The sequence below is a fragment of the Lampris incognitus genome, chromosome 6, assembly GCF_029633865.1.
Source record: "Lampris incognitus isolate fLamInc1 chromosome 6, fLamInc1.hap2, whole genome shotgun sequence".
In the NCBI taxonomy this organism is placed as follows: Eukaryota; Metazoa; Chordata; class Actinopteri; order Lampriformes; family Lampridae; genus Lampris; species Lampris incognitus.
In genome coordinates, this window is record NC_079216.1 from 14891722 (window position 1) to 14903947 (window position 12226).

Below are 12226 nucleotides of genomic sequence, written 5' to 3' on the forward strand. Positions count from 1 at the left end.
GAGTTCGGTTTCTGAAACAGGCCCCCGGATCGCCACCAGATTTGTAGTTGGCCAATCACACAGAGCTGAGCTCAAGACTAGTTCAGCATTCGGCCAGTGGAGGGCAGCAGCATTAACGCTTGTCGCTGGCGAAACAGAAAGAGAAGCAGAAGGGGAGGAAGAAGAAGAAGAAGACGAAGCCGAAGAAGAAAAAGAAGCCATCAAAACAAGACGAAGAAGTAGTCGGACGAACCCCCCCCCCCCAAAAAACAACAAGAAGTCTTGCTATTTGGAGTACGAGGTGGACTAAATTCTCCTTACTCCGGATAAATGTTTCTGCTGTCTATCCATGTAGATGTAGACCAATGTCGGACAAGCGTCAGCGTGCCAGAGTCCAGGGCTCCTGGGCCAAACACCCTGCAAAGCCCCCACAGCCAGCGGCTAGGCTAGGTAAGACCAGCTTAGTCTGCTCCGGTATATATGACTTGCTGTGATCAGCAAGCGCATCGTCAGGCGAATTTGGTTTTACTTGTTAGTTATAGTTATATGACTTAGCTAAACACACATATTCCTACAGTAAGCTATAATTTTTCGCCTTTTCTTTTCAGCCAGGATGTTTATATCTTTAAGGTTTTCTTCTTCTCTTGGTTTACTGGCGGATCTGTAGCTCTTGTTGTAGCTGTTTTATATTTGCCCTGATGGTGTTAGAGAGCCCGTATGACTGACTTTAACGACTGCATTTCTGAAAATGCTTGTCTTCCATAATCTTCCCTAACTTCGCTGCCAGAAATTGAACCATTGACTCTTCATGGCGAGGACCTCTATCCTGTCTGATCTGAACTAAAACTTGTGTGTGTGTGTGTGTGTGTGGGGGGGGGCTCTTTTTTGTCATCAGGAACTTCTTCCAACAACCAACAGCTGAAAAGCGCCAGCTCATCTCATGAATCTAATTGGGGAGTTAAACAGCAGCGGACATTTGAGTTTCAACAGCCCACCAAGGTAGAGGATGAACTACTACTACTGCAATGTACATCTATCAGGTTTCCCAGCCCCTACAAGCCAGCTGCTGCAAAGAGACCAGATGCAGTACTTGGTTTTCACCCAGCCAAGACACACACACACACACACACACACACACACACACACATCTTACATACATCTTGTGTCCTTACACTGGCACCTGGTTGGCACCTGCATAAAGTTAAAAACCTTGCTGCTGGATTTCCAGTGAGTTCGAGGAACTGAATTGAATTGCCAGTCCATATTGATACATACGCTCAAACTTGACCATTTCATTCTGGTTCTGGAAGGGTACTGTCTATGTTCACTTAACAAGTACCAACTTCTAGGTCCAGAGTTTTTGTCACCTGATCCCAAAGTTGTGGAATGAATTCCCAACCGAGCAACAGACTCATTTACTTAATTCAAGAATAGACAAAAAAAAAAAAAAAGATTTTCCAGACCTACCTACCATAATCCATCCTTCAACACTGATTTGTGGCATTGTCCAGCTAATTTGCATTTTGAATCCCTTATTTGCTTTTTTTTTGGTGCACAACAATAACCCTACCCATCGCATACATCAAGTAACTGCACTTAGATAACATGATACTACTAGATAACATGATAATGATAACATGTACTCTTGCCTTTGGTATAATTACTATTTAGTTCTCTTCTAAGAGGCCTGTAGGCTGACATACAGGAATGTCTGCTAATTAATTGTCAGTCTGTTTTCTAAGTCGCTTTGTATAAGAACATCTGCTAAATAAGAAAAGATCAATATAAACACAGGGTTGTTGTTGTATGTCTTTTGCATTACATAAGTTTGCGCTTCAGGATGGTGTCAACCTTTCCTCTATACTTTTTTCTTCCCACAGCTAATCAGAGAAATCCCACCAGAGAAAGTGATTGAGTAAGTACTGCCCTAAAATGAATGAAGGACTTGATCCCTCCCCCTCCCCGTTTTTTTTTTTTGGTCCATCGTTGTTTGTAGATATGCATTTGTCAGGATAATTTCAAACAAACCACCTCTGATCAAAAATAAGTGTTTATCAATTAAATCTTAGATCTGCCCTTGTCATTCATGATGTCCCTAAAAACACTAGACTGTTTATTCATCTCACAGTAGATTTTCTTCAAAAAAAAAAAAGCAAATTTGTCAAGTTTGAATGTTTATATGGTAATAAGTAAGCTTTTGAAGTCAAATGGCAAATTTGTTATGAGCTGTCTATTGATAAGTACTTATCAATTTAACTGGTAAACTGCTCTAATTTGCAAAATGGTGGATTTTTTTCACCAGGATGTTGGAAACCTTTTGCTGTAAAATTACATGAGCTGGTTGAATCAGCAGTTGTCTGCACACAAAAGATGCAATAAGAAAATCCTCTTCTCAAGGGGCTAACATTGCTTTCATTGCTAAGATTGCTAAGTGAACCCCAGGTTTTTCCTATGTTTATCCTATCAAAACCAGATTTATTAAAGATTTGCATTATTTTTTTAAATCGGTCCCCATTGTGAATATAATGTCCACTTACTATTTATGTCAGTTATTATTTTAATTATTTGAAGTGTGAAACTGTGACTAGCCTGCGCCACATAGTCTTGTATTTGACTAACATTCATTACTTTCTTCTTGTACTTTGTCTCTGAGCAGGCAGGCAGGAGATTATGAGATCAGTTACGGGCTATCAGGAGTGTCCAGGTGAGCACAGTCTGACACACAGTCTAAAGGAAGTTTCATTTATAGGGAGGTTAAGTGGGAAGTTAATTCTTCAATACATCTAAATTAAATGGCATTCAGTCAGAGGTGTTTTGTTCTAGTCAACCCAGAATTTGAACAACACCCACTCTCCTAAAAGTATGTTGTGTATGGACATTTCATTTTGGACCAATGAGTTTTCTCTTGTATGATAATAAGATTTTCATTGGGAGCGATGAAGAAGGACAGGATTAGGAGCGAGTATTTTAGAGGGACAACTCAGGTTGGCCGGTTTGGAGACAAAGCAAGAGAGGCAAGATTGAGATGGTTTGGACATGTGTGGAGGAGAGATGCTGGATATATTGGGAGAAGGATGTTGAAGATGGAGCTGCCATGCAAGAGGGAAAGAGGAAGGCCAAAGAGGAGGTTTATGGATGTGGTGAGGGAGGACATGCAGGTGGCTGGTGTGACAGAGTAAGAAGCAGAGGACAGGAAGAGATGGGAACGGTTGATCCACTGTGGCGACCCCTAATGGGAGCAGCCGAAAGTAGTAGTAGAATTTTTTCTTGTGTCTCCTCACCTACCGCCCAGTGGCTGCTGGGATAGGCTCCAGCATCCCCGCAATCCTGAGAGCAGGATAAGCGGTTTGGTTTAATGGATGGAAATCAGGAAGAGCAAGGAAAGACAGTAAATTCTCTAAAAAGGATCTTTGTCTTGCATCAGCAGTCACAGCGAACATGTTTGAGCTCTACCTCCTGTTTTTAGCATTGGGGTTCTTCTTTTTACTCCCATTAGCTGGGTGTCAGTCTTCCATTATTAAGATCATTTATTTACGCAGGCAAATATGATAAACACAAAAGCAATTGTTTAGGTAAAATGAAATACAAGATGATTAGTGATAAATCTCTCAGGAAAAGATGGCAAAAAAAAAAACTGAAAAAGAGAACAGAAACTAGAAATTATTTAGAAAATTCAAACAAAACCCAAATGAGGGAGGCAATGAGAAATCAGCAGCATTGAATTAAAATGGACTGAGTAGTCACGGCGTAATGGAAGGATGTGAACACTGAATGGATAGTACTAAATGAGTACAATGGGGCTCATTTATGAAATGTTTTTGCGCACAAATTTGTTCTCACGCTCTCAAGGATTTTTTTTTTTAGTGCTCAAGTTTGTCTTCCAGACATATGCCAATCTCAATGGATATTTGTAACTCCTTCCTCCTGACATCTGTTGTCTTCCTCTTGCAGCTAGCAATCACTCAGGCTGGCAAGGACGTCGATGTTCAGCAACTGGTTTCTAAATTCAGGGGTTACCCAGGCTCTATGTCTTCCCTATGAGACAAACGTGAGGGCTAAAATATTCTTTTAATGCGTAAGAATGAATTTGTGTGAAACAGCGTTTTATAAATGAGACCAAATGTGTTCAGAGCTGGTGGCAAATCTGACTGCAGGGTTGCTTGATGTTGAGGGCTCCCGTCCACTAGATGGCAGTCACTTTACTTATATACCATCTTAGCTCTTACCTCTCTCTCATATTGTATATACCAGTGGGTAAGTGTGGGTTTAGGTAGAACTTCAGATGATAACCATGTAAACTGTTCAGTCAGCTAAATAAGATCAACTTTTGTTTTGCTGTTCCGCTGGGGTGTGTGTGTGTGTGTGTGTGTGTGTGTGTGTGTGTGTGTGTGTGTGTGTGTGTGTGTGTGTGTGTGTGTGTGTGTGTGTGTGTGTGTGTGTGTGCGTGCGTGCACGTGTGCGTGTGTGCGTGCACCTGGTAAGACTACGGCTGCTTCCTGGGTTCTTGCTGCCGGAGAAGGCTGACTGGATGTTTAGCAAGCTGCTTGCAGAACTGCCCTGGTCCCAGAAGACTAACCTCAGACAGGGTGAGTCTCAGGGCTCTGAGGTAACATAAACTACAGGTACTGCAAGTACCAGGGCACTGGGTACAGGGGTTACTGTAGACGGGATGAATCCCAGGGTATACTGAGTAGCCCGACTTTCCTTTTTCGTGGTTTGTTATTTTATTAATTAATCAGTTAATGTTTTCATTCATTTAGTCTTTGTCGTTTGTTTTGATTTCGTGTTTGTTTTGTATTTATTGTGGTTTGACATTTAAATTGTTAAAACTATGCTTTTCTGTTCTCTGAATTCGGGTTATTTGCACATATAAAGTATAAGGAAAAAGTAATGAGCTTCCGGGTAGCATGGCGGTTTATTCCGTTGTCAACCAACACAGGGATCACTGCTTCAAATCCCCGCGTTACCTCCAGCTTGGTCGGGTGTCCCTACAGACACAATTGGCCATGTCTGCGAGTGGGAAGCTGGATGTGGGTATGTGTCCTGGTCGCTGCACTAGCACCTCTTCTGGTCGGTCGGGGCGCCTGTTCAGGGGGAAGGAGGAACTGGGGGGAATAGTGTGATCCTCCCACGTGCTACGTCCCCCTGGCGAAACTGAAAAGAAGCGGCTGGCGACTCCACATGTATCGGAGGAGGCATGTGGTAGTCTGCAGCCCTCCCTGGCTCGGCAGAGGGGGTGGAGCAGTGACTGGGACGGCTTGGGAGAGTGGGGTAATTGGCCAGATACAATTGGGGAGAAAAAGGGGGGAAATGCCACAAAAAAAAGAGTAATGTATTTTGAAGCTGAGGAAAAAGGGTTGCAAAAAGTGTCTAAAGAGGTGCAGACTTTGGGGTAAAAAGATGAATCGGATCGCAGAGGATAAATGCCAAAAAAATAAATAAAAATGAAGTGTTTTGGGAAAATATACTATTCATTACATAATGACAAGAACAACAGTAGCACATCATAGGCGAAATTCATGATCTTTTTCTACCACCAAGCTGATCAGACAAATACTTTGCCAAAAAGTCTGTTTTTCCTTATTTTAAGCTTAAAAAGTCATTTTTCTTAAATGTGTGGTTCCACTGGGCCCCAGCCAGAATGCAGTGAAGGGCCTGTGTGGCTCCGGGCTGGCTCTCATCTGAAGCATGTTGCTCTGATGTGGGTTGGGAGGAAGCAGACACCACTGACCAAGACAAGTGACTGAACTGATTTCTAAACATGGAGCAGGGAGATTGCACTCGCTCCTGTCTGCTCCATCTGAAATAGGGGCTTGTTAACAGGTGGTGGAGGAGGTGGGGTGTTAACCCCTTCTTTGCCTGCCTGTCTGTCGGTCTGTCTGTCTGTCTGTCTTGTTATAGCCCTTCTCGACACATTGACTCATTTTTTCCGAGTCCAGTCCCTGGTGCTCTAAATAGATGTGCCGACTGGGTTTTGTTGATCTTTTCCCAGATAAGATCTTTTTTATGAAAGGACTAAGTCTTTTTTAGTTGATAGATGAAACTTTTCATGGGATAAATAACAGCCTAATGGCCTCCACCTTGTTAAGAGCCATACAAAGCAATGGGCGTTGAAGCAGTGGCTGTGTTTGGGTACTCATGTGTGTACCAGTTTGCCAAAACACACTAATGGCACAAAGTGTTGGGTTCTTGGAAGTGATGGGGTTCTTGCCAGGCAGAGATGGACAAATGAAGTAAGAGAGAGAGAGACATAAACAAAAGGGCAGAGAGAGAGATGTGCACAGCTGCACAATCACTAGCACATATGCACACAGATGGACTGAGATACACAGAAGGAGGAGGCACACACAAACAGAAGATAGAAAAAGAGAGGGTCACACACAATGGGTAAGAGAGAGAGAGAGACAAGCAGACGGTGTAGAGAGAGAGAGAGAGGGCTGGGATTAGGTTGTTTACCCTTCCTCTGTGAGGAACATGTCTAATAACAGGTCAATTTGTTTTGATGCTGGCTAGGAGCCCATAAGGAGCAGCAGTTAAACACGCTGAGACGGCCTCACGGGTCTCTGAATAACACCAAGCAGGGCTGTGAATGGATACTGGATCTCTTCTTTGTTACGCTCAATTTGCCATAATCAATTACTTTTTGCAATGTGGGAATGTACGTGGGAGCCCACAGTGGGTCCGTGCCCATCTTCCTATTCATTTAGATAAATGGTTGTGTGTGTGTGTGTGTGTGTGTGTGTGTGTGTGTGTGTGTGTGTGTGTGTGTGTGTGTGTGTGTGTGTGTGTGTGTGTGTGTGTGTGTGTGTGTTTTCCAGGTGAGGCCTACGAGGAGCCCAGGTTGACCTGCTGGTACGGAGAGTTGCCCTACACCTATGCTCGTTCCACCATGGCAGCCACTACACAGGTACATACAGGTTGTTCCTTTATGAGCCTCATTTACAGTAACAGGCAAACACACGGGTACCGTGGATACACTGTCTCCTCTGTAAACGATGCACAAGGAACATTTGCCCTCCACCCTTTCATCTCTGCAGCACCTTTCTTTCTTTCTTTTTCTTTTTGTTTCTCTTTTCTTTCTTTTTTCTTTGTTTCTTTTTTCTTTCTTTTTGTTTCTTTCCTTTTGTTTCTTTCTCTTGTTTCTTTCTTTTTCTTTTTGTTTTTGTTGTTTCTTTTTTCAAGCATATCCATTATTAATGTTACGAGCTGCAGCTGTGTGTATCCCGCTATGCTAACATCAAGTGCCAAGACAAGTCTGCAATGTTTTTAACCCTTACATGGTTATTAACACTAAAATGGTCAAGGGTTTACTTACTCTTTAATAAACTTTCCAAAGCATCTAAATTCAGTTGGAGTTAATTAAGAAGTAGCAAAACAAATTAACAGCACACAAGCAGACACTTACCAATGAAAACAACAGCATCATGTTTTCCCCCCACATATGATGCATTGATCAGCTCCCACAGTTAATTGAAAAAAACTATGTTTTAGGTGGGTTGTTTGATTTGGTTTAAAGCCACAAAAGGCAGGAAATTCAAATGAGCAGTATCAAAGCAAGTATCAGTCTCGCTATACTTGTAAAGTGCTTTGATTGGCTGTTGCAGCTAGAAAACACTATATAAAATGCAACTCAAACTTGATATACTATGAGGTATTTCTAGTACTCTGTTTTTTTTTGTTAAATATCTGACTGTTATGCATTGCTTTAGCTACATGTTGGCATACTGTATTTCAAACAACATGTAGACCTACTCCTCACTGGGCACAGATTGCTTCAAACCTCTCTAAGAGGGCGGTGTCCGGGTAGCATAGCAGTCTATTCCGTTGCCTACCAACACGGGGATTGCTGGTTTGAATCCCTATGTTAGTACCTCCGGCTTGGTCGGGCGTCCCTACAGACACGATTGGCCGCGTCTGTGGGTGGGAAGCCGGATGTGGGTATGTGTCCTGGTCGCTGCACTAGCACCTCCTCTGGCCGGTTATGGGTGCCTGTTTGGGGGGGGGGGGGCTGGGTGGAATGGCGTAATCCTCTCACACGTTGCGTCCCCCTGGTGAAACTCCTCATTGTCAGGTGAAAAGAAGCAGCTGTCGACTCCACATGTATCGAAGGAGGCATGTGGTAGTCTGCAGCCCTCCCCGGATCGGCAGAGGGGGTGGAGCAGCGACAGGGATGGTTCGGAAGAGTGGGGTAATTGGCTGGATACAGTTGGACTAAAAAAAAAAAGGGGGGGGGCTTTTCAAACAGTATTCATCTATTCTTCAACCATCACTAAAAAGTACAGGCCAAGCCTATTGCCTTATCAAATGGTGATCATCTGTAGTGTGCACAGCCTGTAGCTGTCTGTCTTCTCTTAAAATGCTCTAAGGAAACACACCAGATGGAATGGCCTGTTGCTTGTTAAAAAAAAAAAGTCAACGAACATTGTTAACAAACATTTTAAAAGCAACATCATCTCTTGACACCTGTTATTTCATCGTGTTTACTGTTCTTTTCTAATCTTACTAATCTTAATCTTACTAACATTGCTTAGGAACAACAGACTAAAAACAAACTAAAAAAAGTTTAAAAGCAACACTTTTGCGTCATTGCTTCAACTGTTTATCTTTTCTCTTTTAAAATGCTCCTGTAAAGAAACTCCATCTCCTCGTAGTTGGCCGGGTGGAGTGGCCCAGCTCCAGTGAGTTGCGCCCTGCAGAAAATGAAATGCCGATAAACATTCTCAGACTTGTCTTGAGTTGGGAGGAAATGCATGTTTCAAGGCCCTCTGCTGAGGAATTTCATCACAAACTCTTCTCCCTTTGGTGGGATGGTGTCACTGGGGTGGGGGGTCTACCAATGTAGTAAGCTGCAGACTGGGGCATTGGCGCCGGCAGCCGTAATCCTGTATGCACTGTAAAGGATTATTTTATTTTCAAGATAGAATGTTAAAAAAAAAACGAACATCATAAAAAATGTACGCACAGGATTACGACTGCCGGCGCCACTGGACCGGGTACATCTAACAGTGTAGTACACCCCTCTCTCGGTGACCATTTCTTCAGTTGCAGCAGGTTGGCCCATTTTCACACTTGCTTCAGCCTCTGTCAGTTGGTCTGTGTCCTTCTCCTTCCTTTTCTTGACCCTTTTTTTTTTTACCTTTGGTGTCTGTTGGCTTTTTCTTATTTCTTTCAGCATTCTTTTCATTTTCCATCAGCCTAGAAATAGCCACGGGTCAAGGACTCTCCATACTTCATGGTATTCAACCGTTTTTTTTTTAGGCCACTTGTTTATGTAGTATAATGTGCTTGGAAAAGCAATCCTTCACTCCACTTTGGCATGTGCTATCTGAAGTCTGATGGCTTGCTGATGTTGGCAACACATTTTGCAAAGATCCCAGGTCAATACTCCTGATGTTCAGAACCTGGGAGCCTGGTATTGTCTCCACGCTTATGATCTTAGACTGATTACCATCAGTTGGGGCTACCTGTGCTTGGAGAAGCAGCTTCCTCTGCAGCTGTGGAGGATGTTGGAGAAGGAGCCAAGGTTGCAAGTGGTGTAGAGAGCTGTAGGGGTGCTTCAGCAAATGGTGCATGAGAGGAAGCGTCTCGATGTAGCTGGGGTTGACAGGTAATATTCTTTGTCAAAACTGAGATTTTCAGACCTAAACTCCTGGTAGGCGTTTTATATTTTGGGAGTCCCTATAATTTTCCTCTACCTACCCATTGTCTCCCTGAAATATTAATGAAGTAAATGATTAACATGAATAAAAACATATTGAGAGTAAATCTTAATTTGCTCAAGAAATTCCAGTATCAAGTAAGGTTTTATACTAGCAGGCTTATGAGGAACAAAAGTGATGCCTGCAAATTGGTGCAAACACCTAAATCAAGAGCTGACAGAAGTATCATGCTTTTATAATTAATAGAATAACTACTACTACTACTTTCGGCTGCTCCCCTTAGGGGTCGCCACAGCAGATCATCCGTTTTTTTTTTTTATTGTTTTGTGTAAAACTTTTAATTAGAGCAGGCTTTTCACCAGCATTGTTCCTTATAAGCCGGTCTACTATAAAGGATGAATTTTGTTAACTATACAATAGATAAGACATTTTACTATTTTCCCTAAAACGTCTTTTAAAATATTTTAATTTCATACTATTCTGTTTGTAATACAACATAAATCTCTGACACCATCATACTAGTTGTACTGCATGCTCGCTCTGAACACTGCTAAAATCCATCTTTTGGAATGCTAAAGACAGATGTTAAACTTCAAGCAAACATTCAGTAATTGGTGTCATTTCATTTAATAACCTCTTAAATGTGCAATTCTTGTAAACAAAATTTTTTTTCATCAAATTTGTGTATGTGTGTGTGTGTGTGGGGGGGGGGGTGGCTCCCAGAGGGCTCCCATTAGGGAGCAGTTTTGGAGCCATTTCTAAAATGGCTGCTATGGCACATGCCAAAGGATAACTTTGGAGAAAAACATTGATTGGCTTCAAATAAAAAAATAACAACATAGTAACACCCTTCTGGTTGGCTGTGAAATATGTAATCTCTGTGATATAATACTTGATTTTTTTTTTAAAGATAAAAGACCAAGTGGGCTTATATAGTAGAAGCAGACCATTGCTTTAATATCTTACAGTTGGACACTAATTATGTCTAATTGTGATAACCTGAGTTTGTTTTAGGAATAATTTGTCATTTGTGTAAACTTGGAGCTTTCAGAGCACAAGGGAGTATACAAGCACTATATTTTAGTTTTATTTACAAAAGGTCAGCAAAAGACAAACTTATTTTGGCTTTAGGAACATGCTGTTAGCACTTATGGGTTCACAAAAACAATATTGTTCAGGAACAGATATGTGAGGGTCTTTTATAATCCAGAAATTAGTGATGACTGTCAAGGGGGTTGAATACTTTTGCGAGGCACTGTATGCTAAGTGGCTTGAAAATGGCTTGAAAACAGTGCTAAATTGGCATAGAACGAGACCGGGGAAACTGGGGTTTTAACATGCAAAGGCTGGCTGAAACAAACATAGTAAAGCACACAAACTAAATTAGCAAAGTACTATAAATCTTCGGCCCATTTAATATGACAAACATAATGGCTGAGGAGACAACTGACTTTTTTTGTTTTTGTTTTATTCTCTATATTTGCCAATGTATTTTGTTACACCCGCCCACCACCACCACCTTGGATAGTGTGAAGAATAAACAAACACAGACAGATTCATAGCCCCGTTTTGAACACAAAAACCCAATCTGTCTCTCCTCACAACAGTGGCACCCCTTGCTGTCAACCCTGCGCGAAGAGGTTGAGCGGGCGACTGGGCGGAGCTTCAACTCCCTATTGTGTAACCTGTACCGGGACGGCCATGACAGCATCGGCTGGCACAGCGACGATGAGGCCTCACTGGGTGACAAGCCCACCATCGCCTCCCTCAGCCTGGGCGACACCAGGGTATTCAGCCTTCGCAAGCAACCTCCACCGGTGAGCCATGGGGGTTGGGTTGGGTGGGGTGGGTGAATAGACTTGATCCCCAGGCAAGAAAATTTAGCTCCTGTCTAGACAGGTCAAGTCTACTCTGACCACAATCTAGTCAAGCAAAACAGTTATTTCATCATCACTAGAGTAAAACTGACCTTACTTGTTTCAAAGAGTTCAAAGTTTAATGTGTATTCCCTATTGGTGAATGAAGAATCCAGCACTTCATGGATTCTGTTTCACAATGATATGAGGAGCTAAGATTAGAAGTGATGTTGCTATGAACTGTTCTGTCCCTTCTCAGTTATACCGCCTCAGTTCAGATGGATCAATAGGCCAGGTCATGCTGAATACTAAGAATAAAAAAAGCTTTTTTTGCCTTTTTGTTCTGCCGGGGGTTACTGTTCTCCCCAATCACCAGAGTTTTGAACTTGAGCTTGACCCGACTGAAACAATCAAATCATAGCACATTAGGTTATGTCAGGTTCCTCAAGGGTTTGGGTACAAATATCAGTGCTTTTGAGATGGCTATATATGAACATTTAGATGTGGGTAGAGGGAAATGGGGAGTTCTGGAGAAAGCGAGGGACCGATTGGTACAGCATGGCTTTCTTCAGGCTGGTTCCTCCCCAGGGCAGCCTCTATGCCTTTGAGCCAGGGGTTTGCATTGATCAAGTTTATTGGGTGCCAAGTAAGTTTTCACACACTAGGAAATCTGACTTGGTGAAACGCTCAAGGTAATGATGCAAGGACATAATAAAAGTGTAAACAGACATC

General features: G+C 42.4%; 1 protein-coding gene across 2 annotated transcripts in view; it reads left to right on the forward strand.

Annotated features, from left to right (window-relative positions):
- Nucleotides 1–207: 207 nt before the first annotated feature.
- Nucleotides 208–12226, forward strand: part of alkbh3 (alkB homolog 3, alpha-ketoglutarate dependent dioxygenase) — a 45661-nt gene continuing 33642 nt past the window's right edge. For both annotated transcript variants that reach the window (XR_008810363.1, XM_056281540.1), the window contains exons 1-7: nt 208–429; nt 875–978; nt 1860–1894; nt 2636–2683; nt 4462–4565; nt 6798–6886; nt 11246–11455. Coding sequence is in view for 1 of the 2 variants with exons in the window: in XM_056281540.1 (XP_056137515.1) it covers nt 345–429; nt 875–978; nt 1860–1894; nt 2636–2683; nt 4462–4565; nt 6798–6886; nt 11246–11455 (675 nt within the window). In the remaining variant the exon portion in view is untranslated. The remainder of the gene's footprint in view (nt 430–874; nt 979–1859; nt 1895–2635; nt 2684–4461; nt 4566–6797; nt 6887–11245; nt 11456–12226) is intronic.